General features: G+C 46.8%; 1 protein-coding gene across 3 annotated transcripts in view; it reads left to right on the top strand.

Moving 5' to 3' along the window:
- GGTA1 (glycoprotein alpha-galactosyltransferase 1 (inactive)) overlaps positions 1–13,590 on the top strand; it is a 72,753-nt gene extending 59,163 nt beyond the window's left edge. For all 3 annotated transcript variants that reach the window (XM_068983177.1, XM_068983235.1, XM_068983243.1), the window contains exons 6-8: positions 291–383; positions 6,627–6,764; positions 11,108–13,590. In XM_068983177.1, the coding sequence (XP_068839278.1) occupies positions 291–383; positions 6,627–6,764; positions 11,108–11,801 (925 nt within the window). In that variant the 3' untranslated portion in view covers positions 11,802–13,590. The remainder of the gene's footprint in view (positions 1–290; positions 384–6,626; positions 6,765–11,107) is intronic.
- Positions 13,591–17,547: the final 3,957 nt, after the last annotated feature.

The raw sequence follows: 17,547 nt of genomic DNA on the forward strand, positions 1-17,547 counted from the left end.
TATTAGTTTTCCCTCCTCTTGAAATAACCTGATGGTTGTTGGGTCATTAAATTGCTAACTGTGCTGACCTGCAAGAATAATAAGCAAGCTGAGTACTGCACCATTTCAACAAAAGTAGGTCTTTATGAATAAACGTGTAGTATTATGAACCTTTCTCCAGACATTCACTTGGTGCACATGTTCTCTGCCTTGGAACCCATTTTCATAAGGTCCTCAGCCATCATCCTGATACCATAGTCAGCCTCCTTGCCTTCCTCAGCTTATTTTTCCCTTTGTATTATGACCCGCAGTTACCACGAAGAAGATGAAGACGTAGACGAAGAAAAGGAACAAAGAAAGGACGACGAAAGCAAGCTTAAGCTATCGGACTGGTTCAACCCATTGTAAGAAAAGAAGTGTCGCCCTATTTCCAGTAAATCCTTAGCTCAGCATAAAGGGGCAGGGGCTATGGAGGCAACAGTGCCGTGGAGAACAGCCCTGACTAGAGGGACAGAGGCTTAGCATCTATTAGACCTTTACACCAGATTAGATGAGAAACTTGAGAGGCTGCTTGTCTTGACTTACTTGTTTGAGCAATAACTACAATGATTCTGACAGCAGTCAGCCAACGGCAGCAGAAGAATCACAAAATACTGGGGCTGGAAGGGGGTCTCATAGGCCACAGGGTACTATGGAAAGTTACATAGCTAGAGTCAGAGCAAGAAAATCCTGAGATTCAGATAGCTTGTCTGTAATGTTGCAGTGATGTTACAGAAGCTCATAGGGCCATGCGTACATTCTTTAAACAAGCATACAACAAATGTTTATCAAACGCTCATGATACGCGAGCTGGTGTTTTACACACTACTGGTCACTATCCATTAATGTGTTCAGAAACTAGCTGAATGGGTTAAAAGCAGCCTTTTAAAAATTGAAATCAATAGAAAATCAGAGGGCATCACCTGAGGAAGGATAGGTATTGTTAAGTGGATTTTTGCTTCAATATATATGTGTATGTGCGTGTGTTTTTGATATGAAATGTATTTATTACTGTGAATCATGGTAAGAAATTCTGTACTAGGCATTGTGTTAGGTATAGGAGACAGCAAAAATCAATCAGCATGGTTATATTCAAGAAGTTCACGGTCCTGTCGAGGCTCTAGACGTGTAACTAGTGTTTGCCAAGATTGGTTAAGGAGCTGTGAGCAACCTGACTTAGAAGGCTGTGGTTTGGGGAGTAGGGAGGTGGGAGCTGTCCAGGATGACCATGAGTCCTGGGGGACCAGTGGGTGGTGGTGCCATTGACCAGGAAAGGGGCTAGCACTGGTGAAGGGGAGGGGCCATGAGCTCAACTAGGGATGCGTATGGATTCAGCAACTTGTGGGGCAACTGGACAGAGATTCACAGGGTGCCTATCTTAGTCGTTCAGGCTATAACAAAATACCATAGACTGGATGGCTTATAAACAACAAATATGTATTTCCTACAGTTCTGGAGGCTGGGGGGGGGGGCGGTCCAAGATCAAGGCCCCAGATGAGGACCCACTTCCTAGTATATTCATGATGGTGTTCTTACCTTGTTCTCATGTGGTAGAAGGGGAAAGGGAGCTCTCAGGGGTCTCTTTTCTAAGGGCACTAATCCCATTGATGAGGGCTCCAGCCTCATGACCTAATCCTCTCCCTAAGGCTCCACCCCTTAGGTTTCAACACATGAATTTTGGGGGGACACAATAGTCAGTCTGTAGCAGAAGATAGATGGTGGAGATGTAGGAAGAGGAGCCTTCAGCCTACAGGGGGCAATGGGATCTGCAGGCCCGGGTGAGGCACCGGGCTGATGTCTGATGTCAGCATTTAGAGGGCCAGTGGAGGGAGAGAAGTCCTAAAAGGAGCAGGAGTGGCCGTAGAGGTAGGAGGAGGATCAGGGGAGAACAGCAGCTATTACAGCATGAGGGATCTTGGTTCTGCAAAGACTGAATGTGTTCTGGCAAGTTCTCTTATTTTGGGACAAAGCATCCATGCCAGTGTCAAAGGATGGGAATTTTGCTCCCTCCCCGCAAAGTATCATTTAAGGAGCTGGACAACAGGGTAGCCATCTATGGGATGCTAAACCATTCCTGGAAATGTAAGAATATGGAAGCACTGTGGTTTGACAAGCCCCTTAGGTATATATGTGTGTGTGTGAGGTGGGTGAGAGCCCTCACAATGGCCAGCTAGATGAGCTAGCGATATAGTTGCCAAGCTTGCTTCAAAGGAGGGTGGTACACTTTCACTGTGGTACTTCTGCTTTGCTGAGTGGGACCTGGAGGCGGGGGCCGGGGCTGCATTCCTCCGGTCAGAGAAGAGAAACATCACAGCCAGCAGCTGTCACTCTCTCCATTGCCCTCCAAATGAATGATGAGCAGATATTTAAAGAATATTAATTTGTAGCGGCAGCAAATCTAAGCCTTCTAAGGGCACTAAAATATATTTCTTGCATAAATGAATGAAAGATGAATAACTGAATTCACAGATGACATATTTATAGAAATGTATCCTTTTCTGTAAACTACCAGAAGCATGTTAAGTATATTGTAGATACATTTTTTATATCAATATCTCTTAGCCTCATATCATCACATTCTTTTAATTTCCCTCCTACTTTCTCAGTCTCTTTAACGGGGCCCTTCCCTCTTCCCAAGCCTCAAATATTAGCTTCTGGAGGTTGAGTCCAGTATCTTCATCTCTTTTCTTTATACTATCTTCCAACATGCTCTCATCCATTTCCGTGGCATTAGATACCATCCATGGGAGAATGACTCCCGCATTTACATCTTAAGTCCAAAGGTTTTCTCTGAGCCCCTGCTTATGTCTAACTGTGTGTCTCACAGAGTTTTTGACTCACCCCACCCCCGTTCTTTTCATTCCTATTTAAGTCAGAGTCCAGGAGACCTCTCCAATTCATCCTTCGCTCTTTCCTTCATCCATCCTACAGTCTAATCCATTAGCATGTTCTGTTAATTCTTCCTCCAGAATTCTTCCTACGTCATCTCCTTCTCGCCACCCCACAGCTCTTGTCTTTGTCCTGCTGCCTGGAAGGAGTCCAGTGAAGAACATGCTGTATGCATGCTACATCTTTCGTGAACTGCTGCCTGATTCATAGAATTTTAATCCTTCCTCTGCCCAGCCCCTGGGGACCACAGTGTTCCCACTAAGAAGTATATGCACATGCTCAGTCAAGTCTGCCTCTGTGACCCCAGGGACTGTAGCCTGCCAGGCTCTTCTGTCCATGGAGTTTTCCAGGCAAGAATACTGGAATGGGTTGCGATTTTCTCCTCCAGGGGGTTTTCCCATCCCAGGGATCTAATCTGCATTTCCTGCATGGCAGGCAGATTCTTTCCAATGATGCCACCTGGGAAGCCCATAAATAAGTATGTAAGATGTAAATGCTACCAGATACCTAGGTAGGTGTATGTTTGGGTTATGGAGGCCCTTCTGTGTTGTGGGAAACCTTTGGCCTGTACTTGGGGAACCTGACAAGCGGAGGTAACGCAGCAGATGTGCTGCTTGGAAAGAAGGCATTTGGGCAGTTTTCCGTCTTTCCTGGTACTTTTTCCTCCTTCTAGAGCCCCATCTTGGTGACCTTGGACATCTTTTGGTCTTACACATGTGTTGCTTGCCTGCTGTCACTTCTTCTTTTGTTTTTCCGGGGTGGGGTGGGAGGGGTTCATCCAGGAAGCTGATCTCAAGCATCCTCCCACCCCCTCATCCTCCCCTTGGCCTGCCTTTTCAGCCTGTCATCTGGCTTCCTAGTCAGGGTCGCTGATGTGTGGGAATGGCCAGTGGGATTTAATAATTAACAGCTGGGAAATAGAAATTTTTAATTTTTAATGAAACATTAATTTTTAATATTACTATATATATATATATTTTTCCCTTGCTCAGAGGAATCTTCCCCATCAAATAACCAAACTGGACATTGGTGTCCTGACTCAGTCCTTTCTAGAAGGTGTAGAACTGAGTGGTCATGCAGTGGAAGAGTGGCAGGTGGCAGGCTGGCCCCCTGTCAGGACTTTGAGACCCTCAAGGGGTAGGCAGGTCTCATTCCCCTGATCTTGGAGCTCAGCACAGGGCCTGACAGGGAGCAAGGACTTAGCAGAAGTGCCTGGAGGAATTTAGTGCCTTGGTCTGACCCTTCCTGTTGGTTAAGTGGTAGTTCCCTTCTCCTACTCTCCAACTGCCTACTTTCTTTATTTGTGAAACGAGGGTGGTGACAGCACCCACTCTAGAAGGTAGTTTTGAGTATTCAGTGAAAGAATGAAAGCCAAGCATTGAGCCCCGATGTCTGGAAGCGTTAAATAAGAATACCATCCTTTCCTCCTTTTCCTCCTCCCCTTCCTCTTGTCTTTCTTAAAAATATTACCTTCTCACCAAATGTTCAGCTCACATGCAGCTCCATGGCTTAGCTAATGGGTTGGGTCAGAACGGCTAAGAGATCCCTGACGGGCTTCACTAAGGACGGCAATGGGGTTTACATTCAGAAATAGTGGTTATAGAATGATAAGCCTGTGTTTGTGTGTGTGTGGTTTTTCTGGTTTGAAACCTGGTCATTTAACAAAGCTGGGGGTTTTATGTGACTAAAAGCATCCCATAAGCTTTTAAAAACAAAATACAAACGCTCATTTCTCATCTGTACTGATAAAAATGCTGAAGTATCTAAGTTGAGTGGAAATGATGAGAACCCTGGTTTTTAACCCCAGTTCGTCAGCCTAGCAAGTAAATGAATGGGCAATAGATGCAGTGGTTCGGAGCATGGACTTACCGAGTCAGACTGTCTGGGTTCGGATTCCAGCTTGGCTCCTTAGCTGCTTTGTGACCTCCAACAAGTTATTTAACTGTTCTGAGCTGCAGTTTCCGCTTTGATAAAACGGGAATCAAAATAGCAGCTTCCTCTGAAGGGTGAAGCCCTGGGTACTGTGGCTTGTTCCATAGGAAGTATCCAGGGTACATTAGTTACACCCCCATTAGCTGTTTGGCCTTGGACAAGTCAACAAGCTTTTCTGAGCCTTGGTTTTCTTATCTGTACAAAGAACATAAGACATGACAGGGCTTTTGCAAGGACTACCTGAGAAAGTGTGTGTGTGTGTGAAAGTGTCTCGTGCAGGCCGGTGCAGATCCCAAAATAGCTGCTTTCACAATTGAGGGGAAACCGGGAGCAGCTGTCCAGGGCCTCCATGCCGCTGGCACACCCGGGGGGTGCAGGTAGAGCTGGGCTGTGGGGTTTGAGACGAGACCCGGCGGGGAGGGCCAGCCCGGCACTGTCCCTCCCCACCTCTGGAGGAGACTCCTGTGTGTGGAGGAGGGAAGCAGGCCTGCGCGGGGCACCGGAAGTGGGTGGGAGGGCCTGGTTGGTTCTAGAACAGGAGGACCGCAGAGTTTGGTGGTGGAAGGACAGGAGGTGTGGACGAGTGTCTCTTGGGGGCTGGGGTGAGGAGGAGGTGACCTGGCCTTGCCCACCCTCCCTGGAAAAACTTAGCTTCACCCATGGCGGAGGGGCAGTGTTGTGAAAACCCACTCTCCACCCATGTGTGAGGGAGAGAGGAAGTTCTCAGTGGGCTGATCTATTTGCTAACATCTCTTCGATAGCCTCACCAAGGCCACTTGCACACAGTCAGCAGGGGCCCGATGGGGCCGCCAAGACTTTGCCCGTCACTGGGCCTCTCCCCGCAGTGGCTGAAGTGCAGGTACATGGCGGGGCCCTTGTGTGACAGGGGTTGCTCTAAATGACTGTGCTTCAGTCTCCACTTCCCGCCAGGGAAGGGCAGTCTCTTGCAAACCCAAACGGGGTTGCAGCTGAGTCCCCACCCCATTCCCGCCTTAGCCTGGGCCCCAGCCGCTGCTCAGCCTTTCTGCAGTTACTCTTTATAGTTGGTTGGTTTGTCTTCGCTCTTACATTGCTTCCTGTGTTTGTGTCGGCTTTGCCAAGTCCCTTTCAAGTGTGCTGAGTGCACAGAACACCCCCCTCCCCCACCCCTGGCTTTGTAAAGAGGAAACGTGATCTGAGAGAGGTGACGGCCAGGGTCCCCGTGTTTCATCCCTGGCTACTGTGAGCCTGCAGGATCCTTTCTTAGTGACTGTCTACTCCTTGTATGTCAAATGAACAGTAACACCAGAAACCCCTTAGTGCTATACCCAGGTTACAACCAAAAATTCCTTTCTGGCAAAAGGCAGATTGAAACAGCTTCTTCCTCTTTCAGCTCTAATGTCACTGTCTTGTCCCCCTGCGTCAAGCATCAGGGCTTTCTCTGGGTCAGATGGCACCCATTGGGATAAATAAGGTCTAAAGATGCCACTGGCAGCTTAGGAAGGGGCTGGGGAGATGGGAATGGATATTGAAGGAAGATGAGGATAGGGGAGGCAGGAAAGGGGGACAGAGGGCATGACCCCCCTAGGGCCCCCGCTAAAGCAGCCCCCAGGCACCTGGGCCACCGTCTCCTGTTCCTCACCCAGAAGATGCCGCAGATGTCTCACTGCCAGCTGACTGTTGGGGTTAAACTCCCATTAGGATTCAAGGATGGTTACCACCAGCCACGGCTGAGCCGTTTTCCATCAGATGTCTCCGCCCCACCTTAGCAAGGCCATCCTGACTCATGGACTCTGTTTTGTCACCAGTAAACGCCCCGAGGTTGTGACTATGACAGATTGGAAGGCGCCCGTGGTGTGGGAAGGCACTTACAACCGAGCCGTCTTAGACGATTACTACGCCAAGCAGAAAATTACTGTCGGCCTGACGGTTTTCGCCGTCGGAAGGTAGGTGTCGCTAATAAAAGTAACCTTGACTTTTCCTTTGTCCCAGCGTCAGAAGGTTGGTGAGGGGCTCCCTGGGCTCATGGAGGCTGTTCCTGGATGTGTCTGAATCATTAGACAGGAGAATGGAGCAATAAATAGGACTGTTTCAGGCTCCTTTTTGCTGAGGCCCCAAGAGCCTGAGAACAAGACAGTGGATGGCAGTGGACAGCTTCCCACCTGAGCGAGGCCTCGGTTGCAGGTTAGAGTGTCTGCCACACTCACTGGGCCTGGAGTTTCCAGCACACCCAGCGCCGCCTCCACTCTGACCTCCACGGCCCTCTCTGGGAATTCCAAAAATGCCAGCTATTAGACAGCCCGAACGTGTGTCATTGTTTCTCCCACACACTCAAGACCCCAACTGAGAACCAAGGACAGAAGTGACTAAGCGCGGAGCTTCCCCACGTCAGCCTGGCTGACCACTCTCCCCGGGCTTCCGCAGCTGCCTCTGCCCTTCTCCTCCTAGAGGCTTTGGCCCCCGGAGATCTGGCCAACCAGAACTACTTCTTCCAGAGGTTGGATGGGTTCCTGTTTCTGCTTCCATTTCCTTGTTTAGAACGACATTTCTCCCCAAACTGCAATCATTCTTACTTAAAAGTCGGAGCTGTGAAAATAGTTTAAAATATAACCAATTTTGTTCCTTCGGTGATTTTTTTTTTTTTTTCTTTATCAAAACGAAAGCAAAGGTTTACTTTTCCTATTAGCCTCCTCCCTGCAACCCCCCTCCACGGGCCTTCCCATCTGTATCTTTTCCGAGCGCCACATGGGAAGTTGACTGCTCGCTTGTACAGCGAGCGGTGAAGGCCCGGGTGGATCTGAGTGAGGATCTGTGCGTCTTCACTCCCAAGACCGTCCCCAGCCCAGAGCCCAGAAGCCATCGCCCTCATCCTACTGGTCAAGTCCTGATGTCACCACCTGTGCTGATCCCAGGGGCATCTCTGATGGAGAAGGGTGACTCTGGAATTTTGACATTTTTACTGGAAGAATCTGTACTGTTATGAGTCTGGAGCAGATGCCTAGCTCACCTCATCCTTTGGTATGAGAGGGGACGAGCCAGCCACCCTGTAGACTGATTTACTCCTGATGTTTCCACAAAGAACAGAATGTGGCCTGCGGTTCCACGATGGCTTCACCCTCGTATTCGCAGCTTCACAGAACCAAACAGTAAATTGTACACCCTGAGCTCTCCTCTTGGAGGCAGGAGGGGACTGCTTGTACTCTGCAGCAATAAATCCTCCCAAGAGTGGATCTGGACTTTTAGGAGGTGTGATGTTTGGTTTGTTTTCAAATAACAGTGCCCCGAGCCAATTGCAATGCTTTCATCTCTAAATAATGTTAAACCTCACTAGGGCCCCCTCCCCTCCCCCTAGGATTGTCTCCCAAGCTTCAGGGCACAATAGATTTTTTTTTCAGAGCCATGGCAAAGTCCCTCTTCATATTGCTCAGATATATTCTACTGTAAACCCCGGGGTTTTTCCAGAGACCAATATTAAAACCACAGTTTATTTTTGTAGAAACGAACGGGAATCCAAACTGCAACTAAGGAGCAAAAACAAATGCCAGTTATTATTACTCACAAAATGTCATAACTGGCCGTGAGTGTGATCAGTAAATTAAACTTAGTCCACATCCGCTGAGCATGAGTCTGGGGGTGATGCAAGTTGTGTTAAGCCAACTCCCCCTTTCCTTCTCTATCATCCCCATGCTGTCACGTGATAAGTGTGTAGTTTGGCTCACAAAAGACATGAACATGTTTTTTGAATGAATAAGTAAATAGCTAAAATACCACATCTATTAGAAGGACCTAAGTCCAAAACACTGACAACACAAACTGCTGGCAAAAATATGGAGCAAGCAGAACTCTGATTCACTGCTGGCGAGAAGGCAAGATGATTCAGCCGCTTTGGAAGAAAGCTGAACATATTCTTATCATACAGTCTAGCAATTGCATCCTTGGTATTCACCAAAAAGAGCTGAAACTTTATAGCCACACAAAAACTTACATACAGATGTTTAAACGCAGCATTATTCATAGTTTCTAAAAATTGGACATAACTAAGATGTCCTTTAGTAGGTGAATGGATTAATAAACTGTTGTGGCACGTCAGGTGGTAGAATATATTATTAGTGCAAAAAACACAAAATCTATCAAGCCATGGAAGAGATAGAGAAACCTTAAATGCATATTATTAAGTAAAAGAAACCAATCTGAAAAGACTGCCTGCTGTCAGATTCCAACCTTGTAACATTCTGGAAAAGGCAAAACTATGGAGACACTAAAAAGATCAGTAGTTGCCAAGGGTCGGCAAAGGGGAATGGATGAATGGGCAGAATACAGAATTTTTAGGGCAGTGAAAATACTCTGTATGATATCATACATAGTGAAAAATACTTGTCATTATATATTTGTCAAAACCCATAGAATACACACAACTAAGAGTGAACTTTTTTTAGAAAAGGAAATGAGATAGTTTAAAATAAGTTTAAATCAGAGGGTGTTTGCTCTGGTATTTGGATGGGTCTTATAATGGTGGTAGCTGGATAATGTATTGGTGTTTGGGGTAACCACTGGAAAACTCTTAAAGTGAATGTATAATGTGGAAGGATATTCATGTCCCCCATAACCCATTCTCTGGGTCCCAGAGAAGGAGAAGAGAGTGGAGATGCTTAGTCTTAAGGCATCCCCAAAGGACCTAAGAGGCGTGTCACTCTTTCATCTGGTAGGGCAGGATAACATTGGAGTGGATGTTGGGGTTTCTGAGAGATGCCTGAGAATTAGCGCCCCCTGATGTTGATCACAGGGTACAACCTTCCAGTTATAAAATGAGCAAGTTCTGGGGATCTGATGTAAAGCATTGTGGTTATTGTTAATAATATTGTTTTCTATATTCATAAAGTTATTCAGATAATAAATCTCAAATCTTCTCCCCAAAGCAGAAATGATGATTATGTGATGCGATGAAGGTGTTAACTAATGCTACTGCTGCTGCTAAGTCGCTTCAGTTGTGTCCGACTCTGTGCGACCCCATAGACAGCAGCCCACCAGGCTCCCCCGTCCCTGGGGTTTCCCAGGCAAGAACACTGGAGTGGGTTGCCATTTCCTTCTCCAATGCATGAAGGTGAAAAGAGAAAGTGAAGTCGCTCAGTCATGTCTGACTCTTAGCGACCCCTTGGACTGCAGCCCACCAGGCTCCTCCGTCCATGGGATTTTCCAGGCAAGAGTACTGGAGTGGGGTGCCATTGCCTTCTCCGAACTAATGCTACAGTGGTGGTAATTTTGTGATATATGTGTGCTTCATGCTCAGCCACTTCAGTCATGTCTGACTCTTTGTGACTGTATGGACTGTAGCCCACCAGGCTGCTCTGTCCATGGTATTTTCCAGGCAGGAATACTGGGGCAGATTGCCATGCCCTCCTCCAGGGGATCTTCCTGACCCAGGTGTCAAACCCGCATCTCCTGCGTCTCTTGCATCACAGGCAGATTCTCTACCCACTGAGCCATCTGGGAAGCCCTTTTGTAATATATGAATATACCAAATCAACACTTGGCACACTTTAAACTATGCTATATGTCAACTATATCTCAATAAAACTACAAAAAAAAAAGGACTAGCACGCTTTCGCCTACCCAGAGTCTGAACCAACTGATAAATAAGACAGAGGGATAAATAAGGTAGATGGTAGTGATGATCATCTTCACTGCGGTGAAAGCTGATATTGAAGAATATGGGTTATAAAACCGAAGGCCCTGGGCCTCCTGATGTTGAACCACAGAATTAGAAAGACGTAGGCATCCTTCATCCATAGCACGAGAAACTGCAGGTGTCTGGATGTTGGAGAAGGGCCTGTATCATTTAGCTACACTGCAGGGCCCAGAGCAGTTGAGAATACATGTTCTCTCCACCTGACTGGCTTCCAAGGGTGAGAGAGGAGGGGCTGGCCTGCCCGGTCACCTTTCAGAATCATCAGGTAAGTCACTTTATCTCCTCAAAGTTGAGCGACTGTGTGGTGGAGAGCGGCCAGAAATAATAGTACAGCAAATCCCAGTGTGCGTGTTCACTCGCTCAGTCATGTCCGACTCTTTGAGACCCCTATGGACTGTAGCCTGCCAGGCTTCTCCGTCCATGGACTTCTCCAGGCGAGAGTACTGGAGTGGGTTTCCCCTTGCTCCTCCAGGGGATCTTCCCAGTGTTCGAACCACGCCTCCCTCGTCTCCTGCATTGCAGGCTGAGTCTTTACCACTGGCCCACCGGAGAAGCCTGCAGAGATCCCGGAGGTTACCCTTGTCCCATTCTTCTTCGTTTCAGATACATTGAGCATTACTTGGAGGAGTTCTTAACGTCTGCTAATAAGCACTTCATGGTTGGCCACCGAGTCATCTTTTACGTCATGGTGGACGACGTCTCCAGGATGCCTTTGATAGAGCTGGGCCCTCTGCGCTCCTTCAAAGTGTTTGAGGTCAAGCCTGAGAGGAGGTGGCAGGACGTCAGCATGGTGCGCATGAAGACCATCGGAGAGCACATCGTGGCCCACATCCAGCGTGAGGTTGACTTCCTCTTCTGCATGGACGTGGACCAGGTCTTCCAAGACGAGTTCGGGGTGGAGACCCTGGGTGAGTCGGTGGCCCAGCTACAGGCCTGGTGGTACAAGGCAGACCCCGATGAGTTCACCTATGAGAGGCGCAAGGAGTCTGCAGCATACATTCCCTTCGGCGAAGGGGATTTTTATTACCACGCGGCCATCTTTGGGGGAACACCCACTCAGGTCCTTAACATCACCCAGGAATGCTTCAAAGGAATCCTCAAGGACAAGAAAAATGACATAGAAGCCCAATGGCATGATGAAAGCCATCTAAACAAGTATTTCCTTCTCAACAAACCCACTAAAATCTTATCCCCGGAATACTGCTGGGATTATCATATAGGCCTACCTGCGGATATTAAGCTTGTCAAGATGTCTTGGCAGACAAAAGAGTATAATGTGGTTAGAAATAACGTCTGACTTTGTGCCAGTACATTTTTGAATTTGAGAGAGTATTATTCTGGCTACTTCCTCAGAAAAGTAACACTTAATTTTAACTTAAAAAAAAAAAATACTAACAAAAGACCAACACAGCAAGTACATATTATTTCTCCTTGTAACTTTGAGCCTTGTAATACGGGAGAATGAACCTGTGGTAATCGGATGTAAATTCCCAGTGATTTCTTACCTATTCTCAGTTGTGGGGGAGGGGAATGGATACACTATCAGTTGAACCAAAAAAGAAAAAAATTGTCATAGACAAAAGCCAGAAACATTCTACACGTGCCAATGAACTTACTGGAGAGAAGGGAAGTGTTTGGCAACAAGAGAACAATTGTGAGGGGCTGTCCTCTTGATTTCAGTGTCTTCTTGTCTCTGCTGGGTCTGAAGCAACCCAGAGTTGCTTTTGCAGCAGGAGAACTCTTAGTAGGACATAGCCTACCTTGACGATCCTCAGATGGTTTAGTCAATGTCCTTTCCTTATCAAGATATTGGCTTCTGTGCCAGGACTAGTCAAGATTCCCAGTACATATGGTGAAGATGTTGGGAGTCACAGGCAATCTGAGTGAGTCAGTGGGTGCTCAGCACAAAATGAAAACAAAGCCTCCAAGTAAGTTGGCCATGAAATAAGCAAAGAGAGAGTAGAAAGACAGGGAGCTGATCCCTGTGGGGCATTGCCTTCTCTGAGGGGCACAGGGCATGCGGTTGGCATATAAATACAGCACGGATCCAGGCAGTGTGGGTGGTCGCCAGTGAACTCAGCCATTATGACGGCCAGAGCAGTGTTGTCTTGTAAGATGCTTCTTGTTTTGGCCAAGTCATATCCAGTATGCTGGACTCTGGAACTTGAGTGTTCAGATCCTTGGCCAGAGGAAGTGGGTGGTGTCCGAGGAAACCAAATCCTGCAGGGGACTGGAGAGAATTGCCAGGGGTTCCATTTCCCGGACCTGGGCTTCATGACAGTCAGTTGTCAGACACTCCTGCCACCATCTGCCCTAATCCTCAGCCCAGCAAGCCCCACGTTGCAGGGCTGACATCAAGGAACCTCTTGTTTCCCCTTGCCCCATCTGCACTACTGAAGTATAACAACCAGACGTGTTTAATAAAATGGTTAGCTGATTTTATGTCAAAAGCAGAGGGGGTGGCGATGGGAGATCCAGTCCTTGTGACTGAACACCTTACCATTCAGTTCCTTTCTGTGAGAGAAGCTATGAAATTTTATATATTATTTAAAGTTAAGCAAGTCAGCGTAAAGGGAGAAAGGAGGCAACATTTATATACGCAGGCATGTTTATATTTTGCTCGTGTTCCAGTTTATGTCATTGCTTTACATTTTCAAGCGATTGACTTAAAGAGCCGCCTCCCCGGCTTGATGCTCAGCAGTGTGGGCGTCTTTGATTAAATGAAACCTTCATTTTCTCGACTGTTTTACTGTGCCTCCTACTCTTCCGTTCTTGCCAAAATTTTTTACAACCCAGTAAAACAAAAGAAAACCAACAAAAATCCTGAAGAATTGGGCTTGTAGAAGAAAAGGGAGATCAAAGGTCAGTTAGGACTCTTGCTTCTGTATAGTTCAAGTTTTGGGGGGATCCATTCTGGACTAGGGAGAGTTCATGGTTTAAGTCTGAAAGCAAACAAATGACGTTTCTTCAAAGATCAGAGAAAAGGAATGAAGTTTCCTTTTGAAAGGATCTTGATTTTTTTTTTTAATTCACTTAAATTTAAAATCCAAATGGACAAACTCAAAAATCAATAGTTCAATGTTGAAAAGCTAAAATAAAATTCCTGATTTACAATTAAATAAATTATTTTCTCAGTATATTCTGGTCTTTGTCATGGATTGTGCATTTTCTCTCAAAGATGTTCAGGACTGTCAGTAACAGAATTTTAAATACTTAGACTTCAAAAAGTCATTGGGTCCTTCTAAAAAATATATGTACAAAGATAGAAAGGACATGGTTGAGATTTTCTAATGTTTAGAACAACGCCTGCTCATATAGAGCTTCCCAAAGTGATGCACTGAAGCAATTAAGTGCCAGTAGGATTCGGCTTGCCCGTGAAGGTCAGGGTGGGCAAGAGGGCAAAGGGAGAAAACCATGCCATGACCATTTCTGGTGGTTACTAGTCCTGACCTCTGGGGAATATATCTGGCCAAGGGAGCCCCAAGACAGACTTGCTGAATTTCTAGCATGACTGGGTGGGTGTGTTTGTTATGAATACAAAGCCAAAGTAGAGCAGGCTGATGTAGTGTGGTGCGTGGGATATACAAGAGGGCATGATTCCCTCACAGTAGAGACTTATTGCCATTTTTCAGATGAGCAAAGTGAGGTTCAGAAAGGTTAAACCACACAGAAAGCATCTGAGGTGTAGCTCACACCAGAGAAGCTGACAAGGATAAATGTGTTGAGCCACTTCAGGCTCCTCAAGTGGCCCCCCACACGCAGAGGGCCACATTTCCTATCAGGGAACATGCTTTATGGAAGAATCTAATAAAGGGGAATTTTTGCCGTAAGAATTAATATTTTAGAAACCAGGTGTGCTCCTAGGTTCACACCACTTCCCACTTTTTCTGCACTAAACCTGCCCCACGCATGCATGCGTGTTAAGTTGCTTCAGTTGTGTCCAGCTTTTTGTGACCCTGGGGACTAGCCTGCCAGACTCCTCTATCCATGAGATTCTCCTGGCAAGAATACTGGAGTGAGTTGCCATGCCCTCCTCCAGGGGATTTTCCCAACCCAGAGAATGAACCCACGTCTCTTCCATCTCCTTCACTGACAGGCAGGTTCCTTACCACCAGTGCCACCTGGGACACCGAAACCTGCCCCAAGGGCATTAAATTAGTTTAAATGTATCATGTAAAAATAAATAAAAGACTCTGTGATCATTCTTAACTTTAGCTTGTGCCTGCAGGACCACTATAAGCCCCATGGGCACACAGAAGCTGTTATGCCAAGGCATTTTTCCTTGGAGGGCAAAGCTGGGTGAAGGGGCAGGTGAAAGGGACAGCCATGCCTTCTTCTTTCACTCTGGGGGTCCCAGGAAGCTGGAGAGAAAAGCTTCTCTAAGGCTGGAAGGGGCTGTCATCGCTTGTCTGTCTTGTAACGACTCATTTTTTCCTCTCAGCCAAAGTCACCATGTAATTTACTGATAGCAGTGGCAATATTGACAGTTCTAGGAATCTATTAAGTCACCATTTATTAAATGTACCTTATGTACATGAATAACACAGGCATGTAGCATACTCACAAGTGTGAAACACCATAGAAGGCATGAATACATAATAAATGATGCATACCTTTTAAAGAGAGAAAGCTAGGGTAAGTGGGAATCTACTGTTCAAGTCTCAGGGATTCAAACCCAGCACTGTCTGACTCTAAATCCTTTGTTCTTTCCACAGCTCAAGTCTTTCTCTTTCAAACACACACACACACACACACACACACACACTTTAACCATTTTGTTTTTGAAACCGAGGGCATCAAGGAATCACCACCAAGAACTCTCAATTCTTGTACTAGCATTAAAGAAAGAGAACTTAGTAGACTCAAACTTCACAGATGGATGGTAGGTCTAAACTCATCCTGGAGCCTGGCTGGAAAGCAGTCAAACAGAACCTGAGCGATACGAGGCTCAGGGAAGTTCAAGGGCTGAGGGGGTACAGAGGAGAGAAGGTCTGGGAGGTGGAAACAGTCTCAGAGGGGCTGCTTCTGAATTAAGCACTGAGAAAAGAGAAAGGGATCACTGAGAAGTGGAAATGGAATGAGGTTTTGGAGGGAGGAACAGCAGGTACGAAGCACGGAGGACTATTCTGAGGCTTTTAGGGAGACCCTGGATGAAATCTCATAGGAGAGCCTGTGTGAAAAGCAGCAAAGAGCTTGAAAGGGCTTTGGCTGGTTGGGAGCTGCACATTTGCCCAGCATCTGTGCCTTTCTTTCTCGCTTTATCTCCTTCATAGAGTCTATGAGGTTTCCATGGCAACTAATGCCATGGTTGGGCCAAGTGACCCAGACTAAGCTAATCAACATTTTCCCTCCCCCCGCTCCCCAGGGGGGCAGATGATCTAAACTAGTCCAATCAAGTTGAATCTCAGGCCTTTTACTGGAAATGTGGATGCATTAGGATGCTACTGATGACATTAGAAGCTGCTAACACGTCTGGCTTCCCAGGTGGCGCTAGTGGTAAAGAACCCGCCTACCAATGCAAGTAAACATGAGACGCGGGTTTGACCCCTGGGTTGGGTAGATCCCCTGGAGGAGGAAATGGCAACCCACTCCAGTATTCTTCCCTGGAGAATCCCAAGGACAGAGGAGCCCAGTGGGCTACAGTCCACAAAGTCATATAGAGTTGTACACGACTGAAGCGACTTAGCATGCATGTAACACTTTTGGGGACCACAAGGTAGGTCAGCCTTAGGATGAAATTGACAATAGGATCCTAGGAGCAGAGACACTGAAGGAACCGCAGTCCTCCATGACAGCCCTGGGCCAGGGCCTCCAGCCTTATCTAAAGCCTGCATGGTCTGTGGGCTCTTGAATGTGTGAGCCAACAAAGTCCCATCATTAAGACACTTGGAATCTGGTTCCTCTTAGAACTAAAAATATCCCCATTGAACGAACCCTTCTAGAATTATTAGTTCCTTAAAGCCTGCCTTTCCGTGAGCTCCAGCACCCATTACATCACCTGGCTCATAGACACTGCTAAAAGAGTGTCTATTAGATGGATGAATAAATGAATCATCACCTCCACTCGCGTCATGCCTCATAAGAAGTGCTTTTTTGCAATCAAGAAAAATGTTTTTGATTGTGGACTCTGTGTCCTACTACAAAGTAGATGCCTTTCTACCTGGTCAGAGTGAGAGGTGATAGTCTCTCTGTCGTGTCCAATTCTCCAGCTCTTTGTGACCCCATGGACTGTAGCCCAGCAGGCGCCTCTGTCCATGGGATTTTCCAGGCAAGAATACTGGAGTGGGTAGCCATTCCTTTCTCCAGGGGATCTTCCTGACTCAGGGATGAAACCCTGGTCTGCATTGCAGGCAGATTATTTACCATCTGAGCCACTGGAGAAGCCCTCTCTATCTGATACCTGGAATTATTTCTTCTAGAGCTTCAGGCTGTAACCTGCAGCTCTGGGTTCAGTGTTGCTCGAGGTCAGTGATGCAGGGGACAAACTTCCTCCATCAGAGTAAAACAGCGGTTCTCAAGCAGGATGATTTTGCACAATCACCACCACTGCTGCACACACACACCCACTCCTGCACCAACTCCTGGGATATTTGGCAATGTCTTAAGATCTTATTGGTTGTACAATTTGTAGGAGGAGGGTTGCTATGCACATATAGTGGTCAGAGGCCAGGGATGCTCCTCAACATCCTTACAGTGCACAGGGCAGCCCTCACAACAAAGCATTATCTGACTCAAAATGTCAATCCTGATGAGCTGGAAAAATCTGGTGTTAAATTCCCTTGAACTTCATTAAGAAAGAAACATGGGGAGCCAATATGCACAATACCCACCTGTCTATACCCAGGGAATATTCCCTGATCGGTACCAAAAGCTTCCAATTCATCTGTTCTTAGTTCTTGGTAACATTCACAGCTGGCTGCGACTGGCGCACTAAGCGTGGCCGAGAGGAGCTACCCCAGGTCTGAGGTCAGGGGCAGAAGCTGGGAGGACACCATGCCTGAAGGGCGGCGGCCAAGAGGAGTTACCCCATGTCCGAGGTCAGG

This window comes from Capricornis sumatraensis, chromosome 1, assembly GCF_032405125.1.
Source record: "Capricornis sumatraensis isolate serow.1 chromosome 1, serow.2, whole genome shotgun sequence".
In the NCBI taxonomy this organism is placed as follows: domain Eukaryota; kingdom Metazoa; phylum Chordata; class Mammalia; order Artiodactyla; family Bovidae; genus Capricornis; species Capricornis sumatraensis.